Source organism: Dicentrarchus labrax, unplaced genomic scaffold (assembly GCF_905237075.1).
Source record: "Dicentrarchus labrax unplaced genomic scaffold, dlabrax2021, whole genome shotgun sequence".
Taxonomy (NCBI): domain Eukaryota; kingdom Metazoa; phylum Chordata; class Actinopteri; family Moronidae; genus Dicentrarchus; species Dicentrarchus labrax.
The window spans coordinates 15,864,316-15,891,854 of NW_026136709.1; the positions used below are offsets into that span (position 1 = coordinate 15,864,316).

The following is a 27,539-nucleotide window of genomic DNA, read 5'->3' on the forward strand; positions in this document are numbered from 1 at the left end:
TTGGCTAACATACAAACAAATATCTAATATCTTCCCACCCATATCTGCAGATACTGACATGCATTATTGTAAGAGTGTTAGTGCAAATGAAGGAGCAAAACAGCTTTAGTATCTGAGACATGACTATCTTAATGGAACCATGATACTTTTATTTCAGTTATATGAGTTGATCCATTCCTTGAAAAAAACATTTTATACAATTTCACAACAGAAATTGTGAAAATGTGAAAAAATAGTAAGAAATTAGAGCCAGACCTAATAATCATCAAACATGTAAGGCAGTTAATAGTATGCTCATATATACTGCACTAAATAGTAAATGTAATGGCACTTTATATTTTACAATTCCCTTGTACTGTAAGTGAAAGGATGAGGCTACCAAACCACAAGTGTAAGGAAAAGAGCAGCCTAGATTTCTACTGTACAAAACTCCAGAAGGGATTTCTGGTGCAAAGTGGTCTACTTTTAAAATGAGACAAGGGAAGCCTAGGTGACCTGGACATCCTAAATTTGTCCTGGGAAAATGGGATATAGTTCATAATGTCTGCCTGGGCCTGTCATTTCTCTTTTCTCCTTTATAACTCGGTCAGATTTTTGTCTTCAGTCATGTCTGCCTGCCTTGGCTCAACTGCTGCGTCAGAGACGTTATAAGAGAACAAAACATATCCTTCCTGTTAAAGAGCCCATTGGAATTCTTCATTGTTTGCATATCATTTGACAGGACAGGATATACTACTAACCTGTCTTTGTTACTGGAAGGTTACTTATGACCAATTGTACTCCTTTGGCCACAGCCCTAAAAACAATTTGGGGCAGATACAGTTTACACTGTGCTGACTGTGGCAGATTACTCTACAGGCATGGGTGTGGTCTCTCATGCATACACCTAAAGCCTTCTTGGCCCTGACTTTCTTTCAGTCTAACACAATGAAGGGTTCTGTCTGTGAGCAAACACAGCATAACCAAGACTGACTGACTAACTTCTACAGTGTTTGCTGTGAAAATGGGTCCACCATGGACACATTTTCTCCTGTGTATCTGTTACAGATCCTTTAAGACAGGTCATGGTTTCACGGAGGTGCATGCTGATCTCCGTTCCCACGGTGTGCACATTCATATGGCACAGAAACACTTACCACTCTTCTTCTTGTATCTGGTTATGATGCAGTAGGACACAATGTAGAGGACTGCAAACAGGAGAAAGCAAATCTGAAACGCAAACATAACAATCTTAGTCAAGGATTCACTATTATTGTATATTAATCAACAACAGGCTGATATGATCGGTAATCCATGGCATTTGTTTGTAAAAGTTGTATATATAATGCATTTGCTACTACAGTACAGACAACCTAACAAATTGTAAACTTACTTTTTTTTTTTTTTTAGGGCTGCAACTAACAATTATTTTTATTATCAATGAATCTACCCATTGCTTTTTAAACAGTAAATCATTTGGACAACACAACGCCAGCACTTAGCTAAAAAGGCCACAGCCCATGGTGATGTGAAAAAATATCTAGTTTTGTTAAAACAATGACCTAAAGGCAAAAATTATTCACATTTGAGAAGGTGAAACCAGCCATTTTTTCCATTTTTGCACAATAAATGTACCTAAACAATTACTTGAATAGCAAAATAGTTACAATAGTAAATAATCTAAACAAATAATCAACTAATCTTTTCAGCTCTAACAGTTTTAACTGTAATAGTGGATAATAGTGGGTTTCAGTCAATTTCGTCCCATGCTCTAATACTGTGGAATATAATACTAGATCAGTTGTACAGTATAAAAATGTCCAAAAATAACTGCACATTTAGGCCTGTTAAAGTGTACAAAATAAGGAAAATAAAATAACTCTTGCCCCATTATTACACAAATCATTAGCTACCAAGCAGTAGAGTTCAACATGACCCCAATATTTGATCATAAAGAACAAAGTAAGCAATGCATAATTGTTTTCCAACATCTGACAATACTAATTAGGCCAGTGTTATGTGTAGAGTGGTCCAGAAATTACCAATGCATGTAATTTATTGGGTAACCAGGGCCTTAAAACAAGCTGGATGATCTTACAGAAAGATCACATTTCACATTCCCCCCGTCTACTATGACAGTGACCGGGGCAACTAATGTTAGAAGCTCCCACTTCAGCACTTTGCACCCTGTCAACATTGCACAACTCATCATGGCCAAGCTGGGATTATGAGATGACTCAGCCAGACAGCGGACAGGCTGTGCATTTCAGACAGTCAAAACTGACATATAAAAGAAATTCCAAACCTCCACAGTCAATCTGGGAGGTACGTGGTGTTATAGGATAGCTGTAGCAAAAACTGTTTTTCTTATCCCCTGCAGTCCCCTTCCAAATGAATGACAGCCGATATATTTACAAGCTACCAAACTCTGTGGTGACAGTGGCTCAAGTAATACCATGTTTACAAAGGGGCAAACCCAGAATAACACAGGATCAGGTGCACAGAGCTGATAAACGGGCACAGGCTCAAAGATACAACAGTTTGGGAAGAGATAACGACAAGTAACAAGTAGACCAGACAACGCCATTGGCACTGGCGAAGTTATCGTTCTGTTTTCCCTCATTCACGCAGAATAACACTGTACGCGATGGAAAATGAGCGGGTAATAACAAGTCAGGCTTCTCACAAGCAAGTTAAAGGCATCCCCAACCAACTTGGGAACAGTATTTCACACCTTTATGATATATGAACTCAAACTGGAGGTGAGGGACAGTAATTACATTTTAACTGAGAGAGGATCGTGCAATTCCTGCAAGTAGATAAGCTGATCAGCATGTTTTCATCCACTGTAGTAACACCATTTTTGCTGGTCATGAGTTTATGCAGTTTAAGACATTATAAGTAACCTGATTAACAGACACAGATGTCTACTTAAGCAAGCCAAATACCTTGTCATGTATGTTGTTAGCTGGGTTTATGAAAGGTTTTTAAGTGTGTGCATTAGCATGGAAGAGACTGTGGATAGGAAGAGTAACATGATGTTGGAAAGTCTGTTGGAAGTACATATTATACTGTTTTTTAAAAGGTAATAATAATGATAATAATAATAAAGTAGTTGTTCAGGTTGCAATGTCAAGGACAATAACTTCAACACAGCGAAGCTCTGTTTACAAAAGTCTGTGAAAGCCTGATAATGATTTTAGAGTCTTACTGGAGGTGGTAGTGGAAAATGAGATTACTGACCAAACCTCATGATCGCCCACTGTAACCTGGTTTGCTGTCCATTCTTCAATAATTCTTCACAGTAGGAGGCTATTTCCCACACTTCAGGTCTAACATGAGTGTGTTACTGAGTCATGTTTATGAACTTGAAACGTATACTAGACTAACCTTGGCTGCAAAATAAGCATGCGCAACAATAAATATAATTTAAGGCATGTAGAAATGAATCCATAAGTTGACTCACCATTGACATTAAGGTTAAATGATACAGCGCATTAACGTTAATGATTACAGCATAATGCAAAGGGATCTTAGGCACAGCATGTTGATATGGGATACTGAGAAGAGGCTTAGGACAAAATGTGCAAGCTAAAGCTGAGATATTAAACTTGCCTGCTGGTGAGACATTTGATAGTTTCTATATTTCAGAGGTGTCGATCACGAATACTTAAGAACTCCAGACAAAGTGTCCCCTCTTGAACTCACTCGCTTCAGTTTTTTTTCGAAAATTATGGCTAGACATCAAAACACTCTAAAGGACAATGTGGTTCGTGTTCAAGATTATCGACAACAACAGCCGATTTCATGGCACTGACAGTGGTTAGATATGCTATTTATTAACTGTTTATGTCACTGTCAAGGCACTTACACGTCGTACCAAAAGTAAAGTGGGGAAATATCTGTCAGACGAGAACATAACTCCTTACAAATATTACACTGCTGTGTCTTCTCTCCTGTCCAACGCTCAAAATCTGCCAGAAATAAGGGTGCCTTCGTAAAACACTCAAGTTTTATAATAATCCAACCAGAAAATCATCAGAAAGAAAGGACAGTTTACCAAAAAGCATAATCATAACCAACAATAAGACTTTGTATTCACTAAATAATTAACAAATGCTTTTTCCTTCAGAGAAACCCTTAAACCTTTTTAATTCTAATGATATTATACCTAAATTAGGGTTAGATATATAGATATGTGACTTTTGGTTATGCTTCACATAAGATCCAATACTATAGTATAATATGATATTAAATAAGGTCTGCAGCAGACATAAACAGACCACCTTTCTTTACACATATGAAACTATTTGCAATAAGCACAATTAACATATTACACTGCAAGAAAAAGATAAATAAGGCTGAACAATGAATTAGTGAGACGTCCCAGTCCTCACTGAGGAGGAGCACCGGATTAGTGAGGACAGGGACACTGTGTCCATGTCCCCAGTTAAAGATACCACATAGAGATAAACATGTATATGTATTAAGTTACCAATCTGTTCCAATATCACCAATAAATACGCCACGCTGCAGTCAACTAGTTAATCTCAGCTAACACGAACTAGCGCCTCCACTCAATGCCTTTAATTCAAACCACATCTGAGCAACGACACCAATTAAGTCCAGCTGACAAACAAAAGCTGCTCCATAAAACAAACTCCTGTTGTCGTCGAGCTGGATAATAAATAAAAAAATAAAAATAAAAAAAATGCCGCCGTGTCCGACTGACAGTTGAAGCTAACGTTAGCAGAGGACGTCGTTAGCCTGTTAGCTCCCCTCGACTCCGTACGGTACTTACGATGTACTCCCGAACTTGGCTGTGGAAATTCTGCTCTCTGATAGTAACGTCGTCTTCTTCCATTCTTCATATTGCAAAGAAAATACGGAACATAAAAACTCTACAGACTCACTACATGCTGGTTCGTACTGCTGGCAAACACGACCCCCCCCTCTCTCTCTCTTCGTCCTCTCCTCTGCCAAAGACAACTGCTCAGTCTGGTTAAAAGACAGTTTACATCGGAGGATACTCGCTCCGTGATAACATTACAAAAAAAAAAAAAAAAAAAAAAGAAAAGACAAAACGCCCCAAAATAAAGTGTGTCATCACCGTGCGTCAGCTACTCGGCGTGCCCCGGAAGCGAATGGCCACGTGGTCGTGGGTCATATCAACAATCCTCATGGAGATGCATGTGTTTGAGGTATTTATGTGTTTAAAATAGGCTAGAGTTCATCCTGTACGTTACGGTTTTGTTGTTTTGTTGTTGTTTTTAAAGCATCCGTCGTTCAATAAGTTAGCTGAGTGTCTGTGTTTGTTGGACCAAGGATAGGCGGGTGGGTTTGACGTTATCAAGCTCATAGTACATATAGTGTGAGTCTACTTTTTTTTAGAGATGAAGGGCAAATGGAAGCAGAGCAACAACAACAAGAAGAAGAAGGGGAATGTGGTGTTACAGAAGTACATTGTGGCAATGGATGAGTTTATTAAAAGCGAGGGGGGCTCTGAAGAAGGGGAGCAGGACCATGGCTTGAAATTTGTGAAAAGGAAAAGTAGAAAGGAGCTGCGCAAAGAGAAGCGAAAAATGAAAAAAGCCAAAATGAAAAGTCATTATGAGGGTAAAAAGAACCTCACTTTCCCCCTCGATGAAGGTGAAAACTCGGGAATACCAGCTGATGAAGAGCAGCAGCAGAAGAAGAAGCAGAAGAAGAAGAAGAAAGAAAAGACAGAAGTGTCAAAAGCAAATTCAAATAAGTCCAGTAGTGCTCCCTCAGAGAAATCAAACAACTCTGAAACACCCTCATCTTCCAAGAAAGGCAAGAAAATCAACAAGCTTCAAGAATCAAGAAAAATGGCGCTTCTGGAGGCAAATGAAGACGAGGATAGAGAAATAAAGAAACTAGAGCGGCAGCTGGGATTAAACAAGAGAAAGAACAAGAAAAGTCTCCCCCAGTCCTTCGTGGCTGATGGACTTGATTACATCCTTGGTATGCTTGACTCTGGCTCGTCGGCTGTGGGGATGTATGATGATGATGATGAAGATAACATGGACGTCGCCAAGGAGAACTTTGAAAAGCTCGGTGAGAAAGACTCTCAGCTGTCGGACGAGGAACCTGGAGATGAGATGGCGAGTGAAGGCAGTGATGAAGATATGGGTTCATTTGATGATGAAAATGAGGTGGACGACGACGACGACGACGACGATGATGATGATGATGAAATGGTTGATGAGGAGGAAGCAGAGGAGGAGGAGGAAATGGAGGATGAGCTGAATGAGAATAACTCAGATGATGAAACTGAAGGGGAAGCAGAGGAAGAAGCAGAGGAAGAAGCAGAGGAAGAAGCAGAGGACGATGCAGAGGAAGGTGCAGACACTGCTGACACAAAGACATCAGACTCAAAGTCAGAAACAGTGAGTTCATAAATATTTGTTTATTATTGTCATACCATTGAGATCATATATGCTGTATAATGGATGTAAATGCAATCTTCCAACGTCCAGGTCGACTCCACAGCAGGGAAGTACGTGCCGCCTCACTTGCGAAACACTGGGGATGATGAACGCAAAGCGGAGCTCGAAAAACTGAAGAGGAATGTGAAAGGTCTGGTGAACAGGTAACAAAAAAAACACATTCTACCTCTCACAAATCAAAAGTTGGATTCATAAGCAATAAAACACACCCTTGCTTTAATTCACCCAGGAGAGTGCCAAAGAAAAGGGATAGTCCTTATCAGTCGAGGCAATATCAAAATTCTACCCCATTTTAACCCCAAAGTGTAAAGAGGTTTTTGCTGATGCATCGTGCACTTTGGTAGGAAAATTCTCAGATGTTATTTCTAGATTTAAGGTTTTCTGATCATAAAAAAAACCTACTTCCATCTTTAGGATAACTAGCACTAGAAAGAAATCGGGCATGTTTGTAGATTTCTAATCACGACCTACATACGTCATGGAGATGTAGACAATTTTCATCATCAAGTTTTGTTTCTAGTTTTCTATTTTCTATTGTTTAGTGTGTAAAATGTCAGAAATCAAGAGCAATGCCCATCACAATTTCCTAGAAGCCAAGGATGGCATCTTAAATGTACTGGTTTTGTCTGAAACAGTCCAAAGCACAAAGATACACATTTTTCAATAATATCAGACAAATAAAAAATAAGTAGGTCCTCCCATTTCAGAAGCTGGAACCACTGAATCTTTGGCATTTTTGCTTGATAAATGTTGGCAATTAATGTCGATCGACTGATTGAGTTATTGACTAATCGCTTCGGTGCTATGGAGATGCAGCCATAAGAATTGAGGATTTTGAGGAGCATTACTGTTGAAATATGAAAGGATTTGTACAAAAGAAGAAGAAAGTTTAACGCCTGACTTCTGAGCTTGGTCTTGAGTTTGCTCTGTGGAATTCTTTTAATTCATCCATTTTTCTGCAGGCTGAGTGAGCCCAACATGGCATCCATCAGTGGTCAACTGGAGGAGCTGTACATGAGCTGCAGCAGGAAGGACATGAATGACACCCTAACGGAGGTGCTCCTAGCTGCCTGCGTCACCCCGGCCCTGATGCCTGACAGACTACTGATGGAGCACGTTCTGCTCGTCAGCGTCCTCCATCACACCGTCGGGATAGAGGTAAACACACCTCCTTTTTAATCCTTTGAATTTGAAAACCTCTGATAGACGCACACAAGTACCAAAGGCAATTTTTGTAGGTGAGGTCATGTTAAATGGATCTTAATTAAACTGGTTTTACTTTCTAGAGTTATTTCCATTCATTAGACCCTCAGTTCATTGTCTCATCCTTTTGATAAGTGACAGCAGGAGTCAAGTAGCTTTTGGTTTTCCCAGCCTGTGTGTGAGAAATAGCAACCACTGACATCAGCTCTTGGATTATTCATTGGAGGCTTTTTTTTCAAAGGGATTAGCTTCTTTAGGACATCTCCACTGTAAGTTAATGCTCCTTTAATGACGATATCTAACACCTTGGTTTCCTTTGCTTACGGTGTAATAGGATTGTTATCTCTCAATTGTATTCACTCTCCATCGTGTAAATGACCTGAGGCAGGAACATTAGTAGAATTAGCTGCCGTCACTGACTGCCTCTGGACGCAGTTCTTTGAGGTTATTTAAGGCAAATTTTGTACCTATTTTAAAAGTAACTTTATTGGTGAAATGTGGGGGTACAGCAACAATCCTTGAACACCCATTAGATTCGACATTGACTTTTGTGGTTCTATTTGTGTTGGAGTTATACAATGCAAAAGACAATCATTATTCATATTTTCAAGTGTACTTATGTATTTGACTTAAACTGTGGGCTTTGTCTACAACCTGTGTGATGCTGTTATATTGAACCCTTATTTATCATCCACAGATTTTAACATACATAAATCCAATTCTAACATGAATCACGTCTCTGTAATATTCTCTTTTCGATCATTTCTCAGGTCGGAGCTCATTTTCTAGAGACGGTCGTGCGCAAGTTCGACGAGGTGTACAAGATCCCAAGTGAAAGCAAGGAGTGCGACAACCTGGTCGCCATTGTCGGTTACCTCTATAACTTCCAGGTGGTGCATTCTGTCCTCATCTTCGACATCCTAAAACTTTTTGTTGGAGCTTTCACAGAGAAGGACGTTGAACTAGTTTTGTTTGTGCTGAGGAATGTCGGCTTCGCCCTGAGGAAGGACGACGCTCTGGCTCTCAAGGAGCTCATCTCTGAAGGCCAGCGCAAGGCCAGCAACGTGGGGTCAAAGTTTCACGATCAGAACAGGGTAGGGCCAACAGAATTACTTTTTATTTCTATTACTTTTCATTTACTTTCTTAGCTTGATCGGTTTTATATCAAGTTAGAAGCTTATCTAACATTATTTTATGCGCACACTCATTCTCAGGTGCGTTTCATGCTGGAAACCATGCTGGCTTTAAAGAACAATGATATGCGGAAGATCCCAGGCTACGATCCTGAGCCTGTGGAGAGATTGAAGAAGTTGCAAAGGACTCTGGTGGGTGATTTTTAAATTATGACCATATTGCATTTGATATATGTTTATTTCCTTACAGAAAATACATTTAGATTTTTAATGTGTAGCTGATAGGCACTCATTTTATTCATCATACTGAACACAACAGTAGCTCCCAATTGTACCTCCAGGTGGCGCCAGAGTACCACCTTTACACACCTAGATCACTTGTCCAGATCATGACCATTTAACAGTTGTTTTCCTCATGATTGCTCATTTGTGTTTGCCTCCTAATTAAAGTTCACTTGTGGCTAATTCTGGGTAAATGTGGTACTCAGATCCACCGGAGTGCAGGAGGCAGTGACATGAAACTGAGGGTCTCTCTGGACAACCTCTTGGCAGCAGAGCAGGTGGGCCGCTGGTGGATCGTCGGCTCCTCGTGGAGTGGGGCGCCAATGATCAGCGAACAAGGGAACGCAAACTCAAAACAGAGTACTGCTGAAGGACAGGTAGAGTACTGGAACCAAGACACAGAAGACACCAGAGTTGTAGCAGAATACGTGTGTATATAAGCAGGCATCTGAGTACTGTTGCTAGGCATCCTTTAATGTTAAAGATGTATGTCATGCCATGGTAGGGGAAGCAGATCCTGAACTGATCATGTCCCATTTAAGCTGTGTTGCAGTATTTATATTATTTGCAGTGTTGTATTTAATTTATTTATACTCTGATTAAACTAATTTACAATCTTCAAATACATTTTTTTCCCCACATTGATTTAAAATGAAAACATCCTTAAAAAATAAATATCCTGCCCTTTAACATCACCTTTATCTGAATTAAATGTGTCTGTATCAGTAGGCTAGTAGGTCAGTACTGCCAATACAGATTAGGTCTCAATACATTATTGGTGCCGAATGAAATGTGTCGGTTGCATCAAGTATCAAAATCGTTCTAGTTTCCATTGTCAGATTCACAATGATACTTTTTCCTTGTTCAGCTAGTTTCCCATTTGCATCCAAATCTTTGCCAAATTTAAACTATTTTATTTACATTTTTATTACATTCATGTACTGTTACATGTGTTTAGGCAACATTTAACATGTGAGAAGTTTGTCCTGTCTTTTGTAAATAAAGAAAATGTTCTCAGAGTAAGGTATCGATAAAAATAATGTTTAATTATTGTTCAGCAATGTCTGCACTTTGAGTGTATTTTGGCTTCAGCTGCATTTTTCACTCAACTGTCTTTATTTTAATTTTTTTCAGTTTAGTGCTAAAGTCTTGGAGCTGGCTAGGAAACAGAGGATGAACACTGAGGTCAGAAGAAACATCTTCTGTGTGATCATGACCAGTGAAGATTACCTGGATGCTTTTGAGAAACTCCTCAGGTGTGTTATCTCTCACCCCTGCAGTGTGTCTCTATGTTAAGTTGGTTGACCAAAGAGAGAAAGAGGGAAATGTGACATGCATTATGTTAGCCGTGTTTCATTTCAAAGTAGTCCAGCTGTGAGGTTGATGTTTTAAAGCCTTTTATTTGCTCTGTGTGAAGGATGGGCCTGAAGGACAAGCAGGAGAGAGAGATTGTTCATGTTTTGATGGACTGCTGTCTGCAGGAGAAAACCTTCAATGCCTATTACGCCGTACTGGGAGAGAAGTTCTGCTCCCAAGATCGGCGCTTCCAGGTACTCTAGCTGGTAAAAACCTATACCTTGATGACAGAGACGCACAACTACAATCAGATTAGTGCATACTATTAACAGTCTTTCTCCTAGGAAACCGTTTGATACATATTAAATTGTTATCTTAAGAGCAGTAAATAGTAAGGAAACAAAGTGTTTGCTGAAAAAGTTCACCGATACTTACCAAAGATAAGTACCAAAAAATATTTTACTTACACAAATACTTGAGTTTTTGGTGCGTCAGTATACTGATATATATATATTTTCTTGGTTAATTCATTCTTTAGGCTATAAAAATAAGAACAAATTTGAAAAATGCAAAATACTGAAGCCTGAGGCCCAAGATGATGCTATTACATTTTTTTGTTTTGTCCAATCAACACTCCGCAACCTAAAGATATTCAGATTACAGTCACTGTAAGACAAAGAAAAGCAGCCAATCCTTCCAAGTTAGTAGCAGGACCCAGGGTATGCTTGGCATTTTGCTTGAAAAATGACTTCAACAAATAATCAATCATATAAACACTGTATACAAAATTATTTTTCTGGCCACTGATTAATTGACTTATTGTTTCACCTCTAGTAAGTTATTGCAGCAGGTAACGTAATATTTATCGTGTTTTCTACCTATTCATCTGTCAACGCACAAATCAATTATAATCAGATTAAGGAAAATAAATCTCTAATTACATATATTAATGTTGCACATTTAGTAAATGATAAAGGTCCCATTAAAAGCCATAGTACTCTCTGTACATGGTCCTTATTTAAAAATAGATCATATGAATGGAAATCATACTGTACAGAAATCCAGAATGGCAGTTTTAAAGTTAGAGAGGCGGGCTTACTATACATTTAATCACAAGGATATGAGAAGAGTTACCTGCTGGATGTGTGTGACCACCCAGTCTCTTAAACTGTGTGTGACTTGGCCTGTAGTTCACCTCTGCAGTGTGGGAGCCTCTCACACCTCTCACCTCTGAAATTATTTGACCCAAACTGTGACTACAAACAATGGGGGTGAGACCACACTTCCTACTTTGCTGCCATGTAGGCCACGGGCCCCATATCAGAAACTGATGAACCATTGTCTTCATCAAAGAGCTCGAAGCAGAGCTGGTGGGAATGTTTGCTTTTCACATGTAAACTGAATTTGGATGAGAGGATAACCTGTGTAGAGGAGCCAGTTACTGTTGTTTTTAGTTTACTGTTTGAGGGGGAATCATAGGTGTATTATTCTGTGCAGTTGTACAATCCTTCAATTTGATGTCCCGTGTTCTCCAAGATGACTTTCCAGTTCAACCTATGGGACAAGTTCAGGGAGCTGTCCAGCCTTCCCAGCAGCACCTTTAACAACCTGGTCCAGCTGGTTACCCGCTTCCTTCAGAAGAAATGCCTCTCACTCTCCATACTCAAAGTAAGTGACATGTTGTGTGTAGGTAGAAGCTTTCACTATATACCATTTTATATATTTGATGTTATAAGTTAAATAAAATCTTTAAAAATATTATGTCTGTGTTTTTCTGTGTAGGTAATAGAGTTTGGGGAACTAGATAAGCCCACAGTTCGCTTCTTGCGTCAGGTGCTGACCAAACTGCTAAAGGAAACAGAGCCTGAGGACCTAGCCAGCATATTTGGAAGGTGAGCTTCATTGTTTATACAGTTACTTCTAAGAGGTTTGGAGCAGTGTGCCCACGTGAGCAGTACGTGTGTCGCAGAACCTCTCAGGCACGCTGCTCACGCAACGCTTCACTACAGAGTATGTTTCTGTTTACTTTTTATGTGAGCTGCATGCAGTTTTCAGCAAAAATAGACAATGATGATGATCTGTTCATAGTCATATCAACATTATACCAGTAACACATACGCCTTTCATTACAGTTTCAAAATCTATATCTATATATGTCACAGACATTAAAAAAAAATTGTTTAAAATTTTAACTCAACACCTGCTGCATCTGTTCTGTAGCTCTGTATTTTTTTTTAATCAAAGGCAAATTCAGTGTCGAAAGATAGGACTGGAAGCAGCAGTTCAGTGAAGCAGCCGTCACGCACTGCTCACGCGGGTGTGTGTCCAGGCTGTTGAGGCACAGCAGTGATTTAAACATTAGCATACTATCATGCTTGCAAAGACTATGCTAGCATGCTAATATTTGCTAATTAGCAATAAACACAACTAAAGAGCTGAGGTTTGTGGGAATGTCATTTGGTTTGCAGATATTTGGTTACAAACCAAAGATTTGGACACATTTAGATTTTGACCCAGTGATAGATGAAAATTCGGGGAATCACCAAAGTGAGTACACTTCATCCTTTTGGGAATATGAATGTCTGTACAACGTTTCATGGCTATCCATCCAATAGTTGTTCAGATATTTCAGTTTGGAGGAGAGACCAAAATTAGCATAGCATAGCATAGCATGGCTAAAACGTCTATTGTAAACATTTCAGCAATGTTAACCTCTATTAGCCAACATCTTGTAAAACCACTCCTCTTTACTGCTTCGCACCCTGTGAACATCTGAAATCAATGTCTCTCATTGTTTCCCATTCGCCAGGATTTCAGGAATTCCCAAGCTAGGAATGCTGCGGGAGGGCTTGAAGCTTTTCATCAGTCACTTCCTGCTGAAGAATGCCCAGTCACAGGGACCAGCTGAGCAAGCAGCGATGCTGTCAGAGCGCGCCCAGGTCGCCACCAAAGCCATGGAGGCCAAAGAGGCCAAGCTCAAACTGTAAAACACACACAACCACACACACCAGACACCCAACAGACGTACGTAACAAAACTGTGGAACAGAAGACTGCTTGTTCGTGGGAATTGTCTCTTCATACAAAACCCCCTTTACGGTTTTCCACAAAGAAGAATAAATATGTTTTTGATATTAAAATAGTGTTTTTGCTTTGGGGAGTTCTTGTACATAATTGTTAACATGAATCTTTTTACATTTGGAACATACTGAATCCTCTGAAGACACACTAGTCTTAGCACTATGTATATTATTTTAATTCAGTGCGTATAGGTTCAGCTTTTATTACTCTGCAATAATATAATTACAGTTTTTGTTTCATGACAATTTGACTTCCCAAATGCATTGATCCATGATGGTGCTTGTACATTTGTTAATAAAACTGGAGCAAAATATGTAGGCCCTGGAGTGTAACAAATGTTCATTCAATTTTGTCATAAAAACCTCCATAAACCAGACAATTTACCTCAAGCTTTGATTCCTTTGTAGAGAGAAAGAAATCATTTTCTCTTACAACCGCTCTCATATTATTTTCTCCTGTGCCTTAATGTTTATTTCTGAAACCGCCCTCGTGGAGGCAGTGTGCAGCAAGAGTTAACATTATTGAATTCAGACGCCTGGAACCATTCTTTTGGGCTTTACTGAGTCTATTTACACTGTCAGACAAAACAAAGCACATTATAATAAACTCTCAGCCTTAAATACAACAGATTGGTGAATATGTGTATGTTGTTCCTTTTTTCTGTTGACATTTCCACTTGTGAGTGTGGCCTAAACAAGAGCAGTGAGAACAGAGAGGGACGGTGGTGTCATTCATTCAGTGTTTACACGCCCTGATGAAATGACCCCTGGGGCCTCGAGTCTAGCCTATTCTGTATGCTCGCTGACACCAGTATCTGCCCGCGTGGTTAGCATAGCAGAGTCATTCTGTTACATTTGATACTTGCTCTTATTATTAATTAGCTCCATCTGTGCGGCCTGTATCAATCCTGAGGCTGGAGCGTGGCCCGAGGTCAGGAATGGGCCACCAAGGTCAAGCAGAGGAAAGGTCCTTCACTAGTCCCCTAACCACACTGTAACTTCACGTTGAAGGGACTACAGAGTTGATTTAATTGTATGTAACATTAAAGATGCTTGTTTTTGACAAACAGCACATCCTTCCATTAACACAAGGACAAATACTCTTTGGGCTGGAGTAGTGGTGGGTTTCTTTGAGGAATAACGGAGACTACCAGGAGAAAAACTGGAGTATTTGTCACTTAAAAGGTGGAGATAGTGGGATCAATAGGCTCACTGTGCAGTCCATACACTGGCCATTGTCTGCAACCGTGAGCCAGAGAGTTGCCATCAGCATTACCTGGTGTACTCTGGTTGGGCTTGACCCTCAGCTGAACTTTGATTTAGTCTGCTAAGGCTAAAGCAAACAGCTGGAGATAACCAACAGATCCCTCAGTAATCCTGTTACAAACGGCACATAATCAGTCAACCTCTGCTATAGTTTAACACTGATGACTGCGAGAACCACGACAAGTAAGTGTGGGCTGTGTTAAGTAACTGATGCATAGTGTAATCCCATGTGCGGATGAGTTACTAACCTGGTCCTTTTAGCTCAGTCACACTGGTAGACCTGTCCATTATAATCAAGAGACTACAAAATAAAAGACTGGGCTGGAAGAAGCTCATATTGGATGTCAACATATTAGGAAATGAACACACCCTAAATAAATAAATGTTTTGTGTAGGTAGGAAAAATGGGATGATGGGATGTTTTCTTTGCTTTGAGGATGTCCACTCTTTTTATCTTTTTAAATGCATAGCCGGTTTACATCTGTGTTATGTTTACAATCCCATTGCTTTTTGGTTTCCAATCAACTGGCAGATAACATTTTTACATCCCAATTTTCAAATGTATACCATATAAAAACCTAACAAAATAAGAGCTGACAATGTATGCTGAGGACTGTCTGTCAGAAAACATGTAGGCTAGTAAGAAATAAGTAGAATATTATTTAAACATTTCCCAATTTAAGGAAAAAAAAAAAAACCCAAACAATTAAAATATTTTCTGAGTTGTTCTTTCGGCTAAATGAGTTCAAAATGATAAAAGTCCTGAAAATAGTGCCTGAGCAGCCCAAGTTGTCGCCCAACGAGCCGTTTGAACGTTTATTAATGCGAGCCCATTGCTAGTGTGGTGTGAAATGTTTCCTCCGTCTGACTGCCTACTCGCTGTTTGCTCTCACTGCACGTTTGCACAGATCCGACAGCGCTATTAACAGTAATTCCCATGACCCGAGCTGTCAGAGCAAGGAGAAAAACACAAGCCTCCGTCCGCATCCGAGCTGAAACACCGCGAGTTCATCGTAAATCAACACACTATACATATATAAAAGGACAGAAAAGACCACAAGACTTGCGCCAAAATGCCAACTGAGTTTCATATAAAATCATTTTTATTTCACATTGTTTGCACCGAGAGAGACGCTAAACAATAATTTAGCATGCACTGGTATGACCATTTTTTTTTATAAATACAGTATAGAAAAATAAACATAACATTTTTTTTTCCAGCGTGACATTACTCACTACAGAAGTTTAACACCACAAAGAACAAAATAAGGCCAGAATAAGAGAAATGACAGCGGGCTATTTACCGCAGTGAGAGCTACAGGATATTATTGAACGATTATTGCTGACAAACTTAACCATCACAGCAGGTTGCAAAGTCCTGAGCCAGTTTACAGCGTTTGCATATAAACCATGCAGCAATATGTCACAGTTTACCTAATAGCCGGGTGCTGAATGATGCTCCTACTGTACGTGTATTAGAAAACTTAAATCTCCTGCTTTATTGCTTGTTTATGACTCCAAGATCGTCTATTCTTGACCTAAATTTTAATTATTTTCATGACAAAAAAATGCTCATTAATTCCATGGATGTGATTTAGAGGTTGAATTACATGCAACTGCATTTTTATAGCGAAAGTCCCCCACAGTCATTATAAATGGAGTTCGCCACCTTCGCCCTTCCTCGGCTTCAAGGCTGTGGACTTATGTCACTGGTGTGATTCCTCTCGTCGTCTGAGGAGCAGTCTGACGAGTTGTACAAGAAATTGTCGCCCTCGTCGTCGTCACTGTCTCTAAAGTCTCTTATTCTGCCATTTTTTGAGTCTGTCTTGCTGTTATAGTCCGACTGTTCGAGTCCGTCAGATTTCTCCTGGCCGCTCTTGGTGCCCTTCTGCTTCTCGGCCTCCTGGGCGGCCTGCTCTTTGGCCTTCTTACTTCTCTTCCACTTCATGCGTCTGTTTTGGAACCAGATTTTAACCTGTAGAAAGAAAAGTAATTTAGTTTAATTGGTTTAAACGTATAAAGCTGGAGGCTACCTGTGCGTAACCATGCGTAAAGATTGCGTAAAGGTTACAAGTCCACCTGACATTGACCTCTGCGCTGTTACAATTACCTTAAACTTAAAACATGTTTTAAAGCTTATTTATTTCATTTTTTTTTCATCCATTGACTCAAATGCAAACAAAATATCAATGGGATGGTCTTAATGCCATTTCATTTTCAAAGGTAAAATTATTGGAGTGAAAGGAAAACTACCTCTGCACAATATATAAAACAGTGAGGATGCATCGGGACCTAGACGAATGAGATAATATCTCAATAACTTTCAATAAATTAACTAAAAACTAACTTGCTGGTAAATTTTTTGCCTTTAAAAAAAAAAAAATACATTACCTGAGTTTCTGTCAACATGAGGGACGTAGCCACTTCAAAGCGCTTCGGTCGTGACAGGTACTTATTCAGTTTAAACTGATGCTCCAGCTCCAGCAGCTGCTGACTTGTGAATGCAGTTCTTGGTCTTCTGCACTTGCCAAGCAAGTTGGACTGCGCCTGAGCTGCAAGAAAGAAAAACAATAAATTCCATGCACCTTAAACATAGACCTGTTTTCAGTCATTTTAGGGATTAAGTATATCTATATACTAAATTAAGAGATGGATGTCCAAAACCAAACAGCCTGTTTATGACTCTAATTAAATAATCCAAAACTTTAAGAAATTAAATACCATTGTGGTGTAATAAAATACAGATTTCTTCATTTATTTGCTCCCTGCTTAAGTAACAAGGTCGTCCACATATGAATATTTCCATAGAGAAGCTATTTGCCACTGCGTTTTGAACAAATCTGTTAAAACGAGCAGAAACAAAAAGGTAGTATCTGGTGAGCAAATAGCATGTCGGCTGTGGGTTTCACACTCCTCTGCTACTTTCCCACTGTCCATTATCTGTCCATTTTAGTTCCTCTTAGAAAAACCATCACTCCATGACAGCCTCTCCATTCAGACCATCATAATATCTGAGGGAAACTGACTTTATTTTGAAGTAAAATAAGAATTCCATGCCTTTGTATATCTGAATATTTAGCACAGTAGCAGTAGCTGTCTTGAAGCAGCATCATGTAGGCCAACGTGATATTTATTAATAATATTTGGTAGCATATTTCTAACGCATAAAGCTTATGGCTTTTTGGTTACAATCAGCCTGTGTCGCCATACATACTGCATGATATTTATTTGGAGTTAAAAAATGGCAGAAATACGACAGAACATTCTGTGATGAAACAGCTACTTACAATTAAAGTCAGACATTTTGGGCAGCATCATCCCGGCTGTGGAGACCCGGAGCCAGTGGTCCAGCTGGAAGGTGCTGGCTGACAGTTTGATGGGATCACTGGTGTGGTGATGATGTGAGGCGTGTGGGTAGGAGTAGGACAGGGCAGGGTGTTGGCCTGTGAGGGCAGCTGCGGAGTAGGTGTACATGGGGTGGCCGTAGAGAGCCTGTGCGGGGATCCCTGCGGTGCTCTGCGGATGTAATCCAACCATGCTGTGCGGACTGTTGAGGAAACCCGGTTTAGGAATCAACCCGCAGGTGGAAATCCTCGGCGGAGACGGCGTCTCGGTGCGTAAAGAGTCGGCGCTGCTGCTCAGCTCCGGGGCTGCCACACTTCCAGACGACGGGATGGAGGAGGAGGACAGGGAAGTCACAAGCGCGAGCGGAGAGGTCTGCACCTTGGGTGTATCGACTGCTAAAAGCGCGTCAATGCGAAAGTTTCTGGATTTCTCCATCGGGCCCCCGGTGCGCGTCCTTGTCGCCTCTGCTGCCTTAAACGAAGGAGAAGTCAGTGGCGTTTTCCCACCTTGCAAAAGTTATGATGTGGTCCGGAGTGTGAGAGAGGAGCTCTGTGTGACACTTAATCCCTGTCCGATGGAGGCGATTGGTGCAGCCGTCTGGTAGGGGGCTGTCCCAAGCGTCACAGACCTAACAACGCCTCTCTGCTCTAATCACTGTAAAGCACGGTGTTGGCTGCCTTATTGCTTTCATAAAATATTGCTATTATACGAAAATGACGCAAACGTTTGAATTGAAACGTACGTTTTTTGATCAATTATAAGTGGATGTTATTTTTTTGCCCATATATAATTCATCAACAGTGAGGCTGATGGAGCAAACCTTTCCAAGGTGGCATCAGGAAGACTTTGATCGTTTTATTATTATAGGAGTACGTGTGCTGCTCCTGATGTATATTTTTGGGGGATTGGCTTTTTGTATACATCAGCAATTTGACCAAGGTCACAGGAGCAGGTGTAGTAACGTTTAATTAAACATCTGTAGCCACAAACACTCCAGAATAGGCATTATGTAATCACATTTAATAAATAAATGACATTTTACACTTATATTTTTCTTGATATAAAAAACTGCAGTGGGTTGAGACCATTTCTCTTCATTGTGCAAGTCCAGAATTGGATGATCTATCTTTAAAACTGTATGTCTCATGGATTATCTGAGGGTAGGAGATACTTACGCATTATTTTAAACAATTTTAACCTGAAAATAAAAACAAATGTTTTAATATCTAACAAATAGGAAATATTCAATTAAACTAAGGTCAAACCATGTTGGATAAGTGTTAAATTTCAGTCCTAGCCCGTAAGGTGATGTGAAAGGTTATCAGTCTCATCTTCACTCACTGAATTTAGATAGAAAATAAAATAAATATATAGTCAGCTTCAAAAGAGAAAGCCTGCGCCAAAGTGAACATCTTGAGCCGAACCACCCCTGCGAGGCCAACAGGGAAATTTAAGTAAAAGCCCTCCTTCTGTCGCTCTCCAAACCTGAAGGTGACAGACGCACGCTGGCCTGTTATAATGGAGCTGTACAACCAAATTGATTAGGTCAGAAGCTCCATTGCTTCCAAGATGATGTTTTCAGCAAACCGAGTTTTATTTTTAGACTTTTGCCAGAGCAGTTTCATACATTAAGAAACGGCGTTTGTCCAAAAAGAGTCAAGTTTTCGCCCCTGTAATGAAAATATTGTTGGTATTTTCCTTATTAAATCAAAAATATAGGTGCAAGCTACGAGTAGCTGTCAAAATAAGTCAAATCCAGGCACAATCCTTGCGCAACGAACAGCAAGAAATTTTGTAATTGAAAGCCCGAAAGTGTGATGAGGGGAGCGAACTAATAGGCCCGTGGCTCCGGGTGACTTCGGTCTAATAAGCCACTTAAAGTTAATGGAAGAGGAGGTCAAAATGAGAATTATTGACACCCAGTTGCCCTTAACCTGTCTACCAATAAAGCTGATTAGTTTTTGTCAATTCATCAGCTAACCGGGCTCCTGGGACGTTTATTTGCTCGGGGGAAATCAACAAGTCACCGGGTAGTTTTCAAGTAAAGGATCGCCATTTAATTGTGCACCTTGATGATCATGACCAATTACAGAATGATAACGGGGAGATTGATGTGGGTGGGATGTGGGCCTGCATGAAAACGAGGGAAAAAATAGAAAGAGAGGAGAGAGACAGAAAGTCAATCCACTGATATGCTTTTGCCAGCTTGTTTTTGTGGGGAAAACGTTGCAAATACTGCCTCGTTCATAAATTATTAGATGCAAAGGTCTCCAGTTCGTGTACTTTGACAAATAGTCCTTAATGTTACTACTGAAATTAGCTTCTTTTTTTTTTTAAACATAAATGTGTTTCTGGTCATTTTTATTTGACCCTTACTCTCAATTATGATGATATAAATGGATAATATCCAATTTGGACGCGCCATGAGAGAGGATGAGGCAGCTATTTAAAACTTATTATGATATTGTGAAGGGCTAAATAAACATCTTCACCTCTGGACGTTTAGCAGGAACGAGTCACAAAAAGGGAAGTGTTGTTTTGCAGTTCTCTCATCAATTAAACGCATTTTATCAGCCTTCTGCGTGATTATTATAACAGCCTGAGTCTTGATCGCCACACGGCCGAGCTGCGCCTTGTCCCCACCGCGGGTTTAATTTCATTAAGGGGCCCGCATGAATATTTCTATTAAAGCAGCGGTGAAATATGGAGCCATTTAGTATTGGCCTTCACCGATCACCCAGATTTATCGCTCCTTTTCATCACATCTAGGGGAGAGAAATTAATAAGGCACCCAAGATGGAACCGGACCCTAAAACCTTGGTCTTTCCTGAAAGCTGTTAATTTGCTCTGTAATTACTTTCACAATTAACTAAAATACAAATCAAAGTGACAAATCGAGATAGTTTATATATTAATTACCCTCGGTAAATGTGTTCATTATGAAAAGGCAATTTAAAGGGACCTGCGATGTCTCTTTTAATGCAATATGAATGCGCTCTGTTAAATTGGCACAAATGGCCGCTTCCATGAAATGTGTGAAACTGCTTTCAAAAACATTTGCGGGTAATAATCTTTTTTATTTTTTTCAGCATCAGGTCCAATGAGCTGCCTTATTTCGCCCAGAAGAAAAAGTGAATCTCAATGTCAATATCAGTGAGATAATTACAGTAATTTATCTGAAAGAAACATGCATCTCAAACTCGATGAAATTCGATATTGCAAATTAATTTGTCTCAGGCGTGTTATCAATACACTTTGAATGGAGAGAGTACCTGCGTCGCCTTCAACACGATAACTCTACAGTATTATATATAGGCCCAATCAGATCTTATTGATGAAACCATTTGCCTGTGGCTCATGCTCATGCTTTTAAAGCCTTTATTCGTTCAGCCAATAAAAAGCCCGATGGTATCAGTCATCTGTTTGTTGACAAAAAGTGCACTAGAGTGCACTAATAATAATGATAATAATAATAACAATAATATATGTATGCCATAAATATTACAATGTGGGTACAAAATCTGAATCAGAGTCAAAATATTAAGCAAAATACCTTCATATGAAAAAGAGCCAAAGGCCACTCAAACAAATAACCAAATATCTGTAAAATATGTACTCCATTAAAAAATACATTTATTTATTTTAAGTGTGAAAGCTCCTGGTTGACCATTGTAGTCATATTTTTTTAATCTTGCAGAAGAATTTCAAACAAATCTCACTTTTTAAGTCACTATGAAACTTGACAGGCATTATTAAAATGAATTATTTTTAATTCTAGATAATGCACAGATGGTGAAACAGTCAGCAAACACTGTTAAACACTTGTGGAACTTGTACAATCAATGCATTTACATTTTTAAAAGAACAACAAAGTTAATTTGTGTTCCTTGTTTTCAGGCTGGAGAGGTTTTTGTTTTTTGCTCAGCTGAAAACATAATTTCACGTACAATGTGTTACATATAAGGGCACAAAAGCCAGACATGTGTTGACTTTGTCAGGGAGACTTTGATTTATGGTGGTGGTGTTTTATTGGACAGTGTTTTGATTTGAATATTTAGTCCATCCCATTTAAATGCATGAGGGGTTGCCATTAAAAAATAGAAATATTAGGCTTGCTTGTAGGGCAACTGTATTAGATTCCATTTTATTACATATGAATCTAATAGTTTGTATATGTATAAAAATGGATGAAGAATGAGCATGACTTGTGCTCGAGAGGTCAGTAAGACCAATAATAAGAGAAATACTTCTCCTTCTGCTGTTAATAATCATCATCATACTTTCTACTTTCTACTAACACTTATCACCTGTAAAATGTTTTCAGAACGAACATGCTTCAAAATCAAGATAGATCAAATTAAAGACTGATCACTGAAACACAGAAATATGTCAAAGAAATGTAAAAAGCAGAAATAATTTACCATTACATCACGGATGCCTTCATATTGTAAGTTAAAAATGTCTATTACCATTTGCTCAAAACTTGACATAGTGACAAATAAACCTTATAAGGTAATAGGAACATGAAATAAGAATTTTAAATCCTAATCACAATAATGACTCAGCCATCCAGTGTTGCTCACGGAGATCCTTCCACTTTCATCTGAGACCTCCAGCTGTGTGCAGGCTGATATCCTTCCAGGGATCAAAAGTTCAGAAAGATAACAAGCTAAAATCAATGCTAAAATGATAATAGAACTAGTGAGGAAAAAGTTGAACAAGGAAGTTTGATTGCTCTACAGTTAGGCATTGCTGTAACAATCCCATCAAACATAGAGCTGTTGTAAATCTTAAAGATGGCATTGTAAAAATAACATTGGTAGAACAGTTATGCAGAGAGCCCAGTTTTTTCTTTTTTCTCTCCTGAACAGCCGGATTCCCTCTTCTGTGAGGTCCAATGAATGAGCCTTGAGGTACACCACATGTAATTAATAGTGATGGGAATCCGGTCTCTTTTTAGTGAGCCAGATCATTTGGCTCAGCTCAATAAGAGACAAGTCTTTCGGTTCCCAAATGGCTCTTTGTTTAGTAGTACCACTTCTGGCTTTTACAATTAAGCCTAATTTAGCAATACTTGATTGGTACAGTAAGTGTGCACATTTCCCAATTTAATTATACTAAACCATAGAACTTCCAGAATACCACAATTTTACATTATGTTTGATATAGAAACCTGAAATAATGTAAAAGGATCAAACACTATTACACATGTGTATTGAACATCACACACATAAAGATTAGACAGTATGTATATATGTTTTGTCAAATAAAATAACCACTCCAGTGGACCACATAAGTTAGAACAAAATAGTTTTTTGTCTCTGGCAGGCCATTGTTATTTGGTCTGTATTTGACTGGTTTAGTTATTTGTATTTAGAAAAGTATATCTGCAATAATAATCAAGAAACTGTCCCCATGGTCACCTATTAGGGATACATATTGACACTATTCCTCATACGCAACAGTTGGAACTAAAGGGGCCCTAGGGATGAATCATTATCAACATCAAGGGAATGTTAACTCCAGCTAATTATCCAGCTTCATCAACATCATCATCAAGGGAATGTAAGTGTGTTGAGTCTTCAGGGAACTTTAAGGCATTCTTGTCTTTAAGGAATACATTCAAGTATTTAAATGATGGCTGTTGCTGAGGTCAAGAAAGAACTTTCAATCTCAACTTTCACATTAATTTGGACAATAAGTCCTTGAAGTACTCAGAAAATGGAAATGAACGTGAAGAGTTCCATGTACAGCTTTGATTCTCTGCTCAAACCCAACTGGACACGACCCAACCTGCCAGGTTGCTTTACTTCTTTTTATTTAAGCATTTATTTACCATTTTCCCCTTATAATTCACTAAAAAACTGTCAACCCATTCATCTTTTATGCCTTTCACGCATACAAACTAATTTTGAGCAACAAAAGTGTATTGTGTATTATTGGGAAGAAAAATATTATACACCAACAAGCCTTTATGTGATATTGTTTACAGTGCAAATAAAACAAATCAATAAACCAATAACTCAATGTGAAGCTGCTCTTTAATCTTTAAATTTTCATGTAAACAGTACACACACACACACGTCACAGAACCTTCTCAGTGGCTCTAGGTGAGAGGCGGGTCTTAGCCGCACCGGATATTATTGACACGAATCCCGTCCAATCAGCTCCCAGATATCGCCGGAACCGGATGCAGTTAAGTTAGCTGTTCCCTGTGTTGTGTTGATTTTCTAGAGAGAGAGAGAGAGAGAAGGAAAAAGAAGACCTGACGTTTTGGAATAACCTAAACTGCCTTCCCCTGTCTTACTCCTTAATCCAAACCTCAAAGGTAAACGATTCTAATTCTCCGATGAGTGTCCGGTAATAGGAGCGATGTCAGAAAGGACAGGCGGATAGGAAGAAGAACCCCCCCCCCGTAAAGTTAGCCTGCCAGAGTTAGCTGCTCTGCTAACTAGCCGCAGTGCTAACGTCCACAAAATCATGTTACTCACAAATGTATGAATCAGCACTGGGACATGTCATCAATAAATGTTTTGTGATTTTGTGTCTCCGTTGCTGGTCGCAGTCGGACACCGTAGACGGCGGCGTGAAGCACCTGACAGCTGCTGAGTCATTAGCTAGCGAAGTTAACCGGCTAGCTAACTATTGTTGCAGCCAAACTGAAGCTGTCAGCCGGATAATTATCTCGAAGTTAACCTTCTGGCTTGTCGTTAACGAGTGGTGCACATTGGCTGTTTTATTTAGGGTTATAATCGTTTAAAAACAGCGAATACAGGAGCTTTGCTTTGGTGGTGTTAGGTATCGATTATCTTTAGTTAATTGGTTGTGAGTAAGAGCCAAGTCACGAGTAGTCAGGTCATTTTGGTTCTTGTGCTCTGTGATTGGGGATTAGAGGAGGGCTTTCACTTTCTCTTTCTCTTTCAGGAATAAGTGGCAACCTCTGAATCAGTCAATGGGAAAAATCTAACAATGTTTAGCTTTGAGGGAGATTTCAAGACAAGACCCAAGGTATCACTTGGAGGAGCAAGTAAAAAGGTACGTGTGATTTTTTTGATTTGACTGAGAAAATGTTTCAAGCGAGGAGAACTGAACCAGTGACAACATGTGCTGCTCTTAGTGAAGACACATTGTCCAATTGTCATATCATATCATAGGTTACAAACTGTCATTGTCTCATATGATTGGCATAGACGATAAAGCATGTTATTGTTCAAACTAGTACTCTAACCTTATGTCTTTTCAGGAGGAGAAAGCTTCTCTGCTGCACCGCACTCAAGAAGAAAGACGAAAAAGAGAGGTAACTATGTTTTGTTTACAGGTTGCTCTTAAAATGCAAGTCTTAAATGACTTTCTGTTTGTCTGTCTGTCTGTCAAGAAACCCTTGATGATTGAAGGTTAAAATCAAGTCGTACTACTTTGCACAATTCAAGAGAAAATAAAGAGTAAATGCCGAATAGTTTTTAGTTTTCTTGATACACGAGAATGTGTCTCCTTTGTTTCAGTCGTCACTGATGCTGTGGTTTCTAAAGTGTATTCTTTTATTACTCAGGATGAAAGGAAACGACTGAAGAATTCCATTATCATTCAGTCCTACATACGTGGGTACCAGGACTTAAAACGACAGGTAAGCCTGCAAGCACCGTACAGTCCTCTTTTTAAGATTCAATTCACCATCCATTCATTAATTTTTCTGCATCAGAAGTGTAAGCTGTAACGTTAGCTTTTGTAATAGAGTAAAAGTGGGAACAAGAGAAAATAATCTGTAGGTAGTGGCTAGTGTAAGTAACTCGCATTAGGGGACTGGCTGTCAGACACTGAGTAGTGTGATTGTAATTTGATCTAACATCTGTGAGATGTGCCCGCTTGCTAATTTTCAATGGCATTGAGTGTCAGCAGGCACACGTGAAACCCTTTAACGTACAGGTTGCTCATTAATGGTGCAGCTTGTCTCATGGTCTTGTAAGTTTTGTGATTTTTGGTAGCCTGCAGTTGCAGTCAGTGAGGATAGTGTATCTAGCTTCATAAATCTGAACTGGGCCTTTTTGTGAATGCATATCTATCAGGAAGTCTGGTGATAAACAGTTTCTTCTGGAGTGGTTTCTTTTTTTAGTTTTGCAGCATATTAATACAGTTTGTTTGAGAGTAAGCATTTGCCAAAGGTGTGGGAATAATTAATTGCCAGTCAGTGGCTTAAAAAAATGTTGGGGTTGTTTTCCACTTCATTTTTTTTGCTTCTCTGGTCTTTCAGAGGCCTAAACTCTCTGTTGTGCCTTTTTATGAGGAGTGGTAACGGTGAAGAGTACTTGAGATATCTATCAAAACACTGAAGGATTTGGGTTTCAATAGTGTGAGAGTGACAGTTTGGTAGAAAGAGATGAAGGAATCTTTTACATGTTGTCAGCAAACCAAGCTAAGTGTTTTAAGTTGGTTCATTTATTAGAGCACTGATGCTCAAAGCAGATAAGTGACAACACATCATCACAATTGATTACTCTTTTGGCTGGACAGATAACGTTGCTCATCACAGACGGAGCTTGTACTTGTTTCTGCTTATCTGTTCATTTTGCTATGTGGTAATAACACCGATTAGGACACTGTTTTCCTACCTGTACTGTAGATCTGTAGTGTTTGTGATATTATTTCTAACAAATCTGCACAAACACATGTGACCTTTGACTTTCCTCCAGTATGCTATCCAGAGGGCCAGGTTTGACGAGCGTGTCAACCAGACGGTGACAGGGGGAGCTCAGCATGCCTTGGATGGTCCAGCTCTCTGCCTCTTATCAAGACAGCTCATATTTTTCTACAGACAGAGTGTGGATGCACATAGATTGGTGAGAATTTGATGTGTCTTATGCTTCAATTATAAGTATGTTGATTGTTTCGGGCACTGTTATAACCTGAGACCTAACATACATCTTACATACTGTCTTATTTTTGTGTTCATAAAGATATGGTTGTGCCAGAACCTGGTGAAACTCAACAGTCAGTTTGTGAAGCTGTTGGTGGGCCCACAGAGACAAACATGTATGTTTCAGATCAAGAGGATCTTAGGCTTCTGCTGCAGGTACAGATAATGAGTTCATATTCTAGCTGATGGATGCATCAACACGTACGATAATACAGAAAAAAATTGCGTCCATCTCACTTGTCTCTCTTTTTGCCTCCCCAGACTCCTACAGAACTGCACGGATGACAGTTTAAATGTGGCGGTTCCCATGCGGATGCTAGATATCTTTTCTTCAGAGAAAACCTATGTTCCCGTTATTCCAGATGCTAACTATGTAGCTTCATTACTCGAGCAGATTTTGCACTATATGGTACAGAAAGGTAAGTTCTCACTGATCTTATTCCAGTGTGTACTGTAGCACACACACAAATAAACCTTTTAAGGCCTAATTGTCAAACATTAAGGGTTGTATAGAGATGGCGAATGTGTGTCAATAGTCAATGGTCTGAAGTTTGTTTGACTACTTTTATCTGTAC

General features: G+C 39.4%; 4 protein-coding genes across 7 annotated transcripts in view; 2 read left to right on the forward strand and 2 right to left on the reverse strand.

The window, feature by feature from the left end:
* Positions 1 to 5,001, reverse strand: part of lmbr1 (limb development membrane protein 1) — a 35,397-nt gene extending 30,396 nt beyond the window's left edge. The window contains exons 1-2 of the mRNA XM_051410533.1: positions 4,781 to 5,001; positions 1,137 to 1,209 (exon numbers count right to left, since the gene is read on the reverse strand). Of these exons, the coding sequence (XP_051266493.1) occupies positions 1,137 to 1,209; positions 4,781 to 4,843 (136 nt within the window). The 5' untranslated portion in view covers positions 4,844 to 5,001. The remainder of the gene's footprint in view (positions 1 to 1,136; positions 1,210 to 4,780) is intronic.
* A 73-nt stretch (positions 5,002 to 5,074) lies between these two features.
* nom1 (nucleolar protein with MIF4G domain 1) lies at positions 5,075 to 14,068 on the forward strand. 3 transcript variants are annotated; one of them, XM_051410532.1, is made up of 12 exons: positions 5,075 to 6,308; positions 6,345 to 6,389; positions 6,480 to 6,592; positions 7,412 to 7,607; positions 8,423 to 8,746; positions 8,867 to 8,977; positions 9,274 to 9,444; positions 10,202 to 10,323; positions 10,485 to 10,617; positions 11,900 to 12,031; positions 12,146 to 12,255; positions 13,173 to 14,068. In XM_051410532.1, the coding sequence occupies exons 1-12, from the start codon at positions 5,373 to 5,375 to the stop codon at positions 13,348 to 13,350; spliced, it is 2,571 nt and encodes an 856-aa protein (XP_051266492.1). In that variant the 5' UTR covers positions 5,075 to 5,372; the 3' UTR covers positions 13,351 to 14,068. The 3 variants fall into 3 exon arrangements, with proteins under 3 accessions (XP_051266492.1, XP_051266491.1, XP_051266490.1); XM_051410531.1 differs by having other exon boundaries at positions 5,075 to 5,180; positions 5,371 to 6,389; XM_051410530.1 differs by having other exon boundaries at positions 5,075 to 6,389.
* Positions 14,069 to 15,789: 1,721 nt separating this feature from the next.
* Positions 15,790 to 18,581, reverse strand: mnx1 (motor neuron and pancreas homeobox 1). Its single transcript, XM_051410676.1, has 3 exons — positions 17,996 to 18,581; positions 17,100 to 17,260; positions 15,790 to 16,683 (listed from the first exon to the last, which is right to left on the reverse strand). The coding sequence occupies exons 1-3, from the start codon at positions 18,486 to 18,488 to the stop codon at positions 16,396 to 16,398; spliced, it is 942 nt and encodes a 313-aa protein (XP_051266636.1). The 5' UTR covers positions 18,489 to 18,581; the 3' UTR covers positions 15,790 to 16,395.
* A 5,641-nt stretch (positions 18,582 to 24,222) lies between these two features.
* Positions 24,223 to 27,539, forward strand: part of ube3c (ubiquitin protein ligase E3C) — a 29,389-nt gene continuing 26,072 nt past the window's right edge. For both annotated transcript variants that reach the window (XM_051410875.1, XM_051410876.1), the window contains exons 1-7: positions 24,223 to 24,381; positions 24,978 to 25,088; positions 25,297 to 25,350; positions 25,603 to 25,677; positions 26,741 to 26,887; positions 27,005 to 27,120; positions 27,226 to 27,383. In XM_051410875.1, the coding sequence (XP_051266835.1) occupies positions 25,023 to 25,088; positions 25,297 to 25,350; positions 25,603 to 25,677; positions 26,741 to 26,887; positions 27,005 to 27,120; positions 27,226 to 27,383 (616 nt within the window). In that variant the 5' untranslated portion in view covers positions 24,223 to 24,381; positions 24,978 to 25,022. The remainder of the gene's footprint in view (positions 24,382 to 24,977; positions 25,089 to 25,296; positions 25,351 to 25,602; positions 25,678 to 26,740; positions 26,888 to 27,004; positions 27,121 to 27,225; positions 27,384 to 27,539) is intronic.

Coding starts and splice junctions, on each gene's coding strand:
- nom1 (XM_051410530.1), top strand. CDS start 5,373: ATGAAGGGCAAATGGAAGCAGAGCAACAACAACAAGAAGAAGAAGGGG. Junction 6,593..7,411: donor GTGAAAGGTCTGGTGAACAG/GTAACAAAAAAA, acceptor ATTTTTCTGCAG/GCTGAGTGAGCCCAACATGG. Junction 8,747..8,866: donor AGTTTCACGATCAGAACAGG/GTAGGGCCAACA, acceptor ACTCATTCTCAG/GTGCGTTTCATGCTGGAAAC.
- mnx1 (XM_051410676.1), bottom strand. CDS start 18,488: ATGGAGAAATCCAGAAACTTTCGCATTGACGCGCTTTTAGCAGTCGAT. Junction 17,261..17,995: donor CAAAATGTCTGACTTTAATT/GTAAGTAGCTGT, acceptor TCTTTCTTGCAG/CTCAGGCGCAGTCCAACTTG. Junction 16,684..17,099: donor TCATGTTGACAGAAACTCAG/GTAATGTATTTT, acceptor TTCTTTCTACAG/GTTAAAATCTGGTTCCAAAA.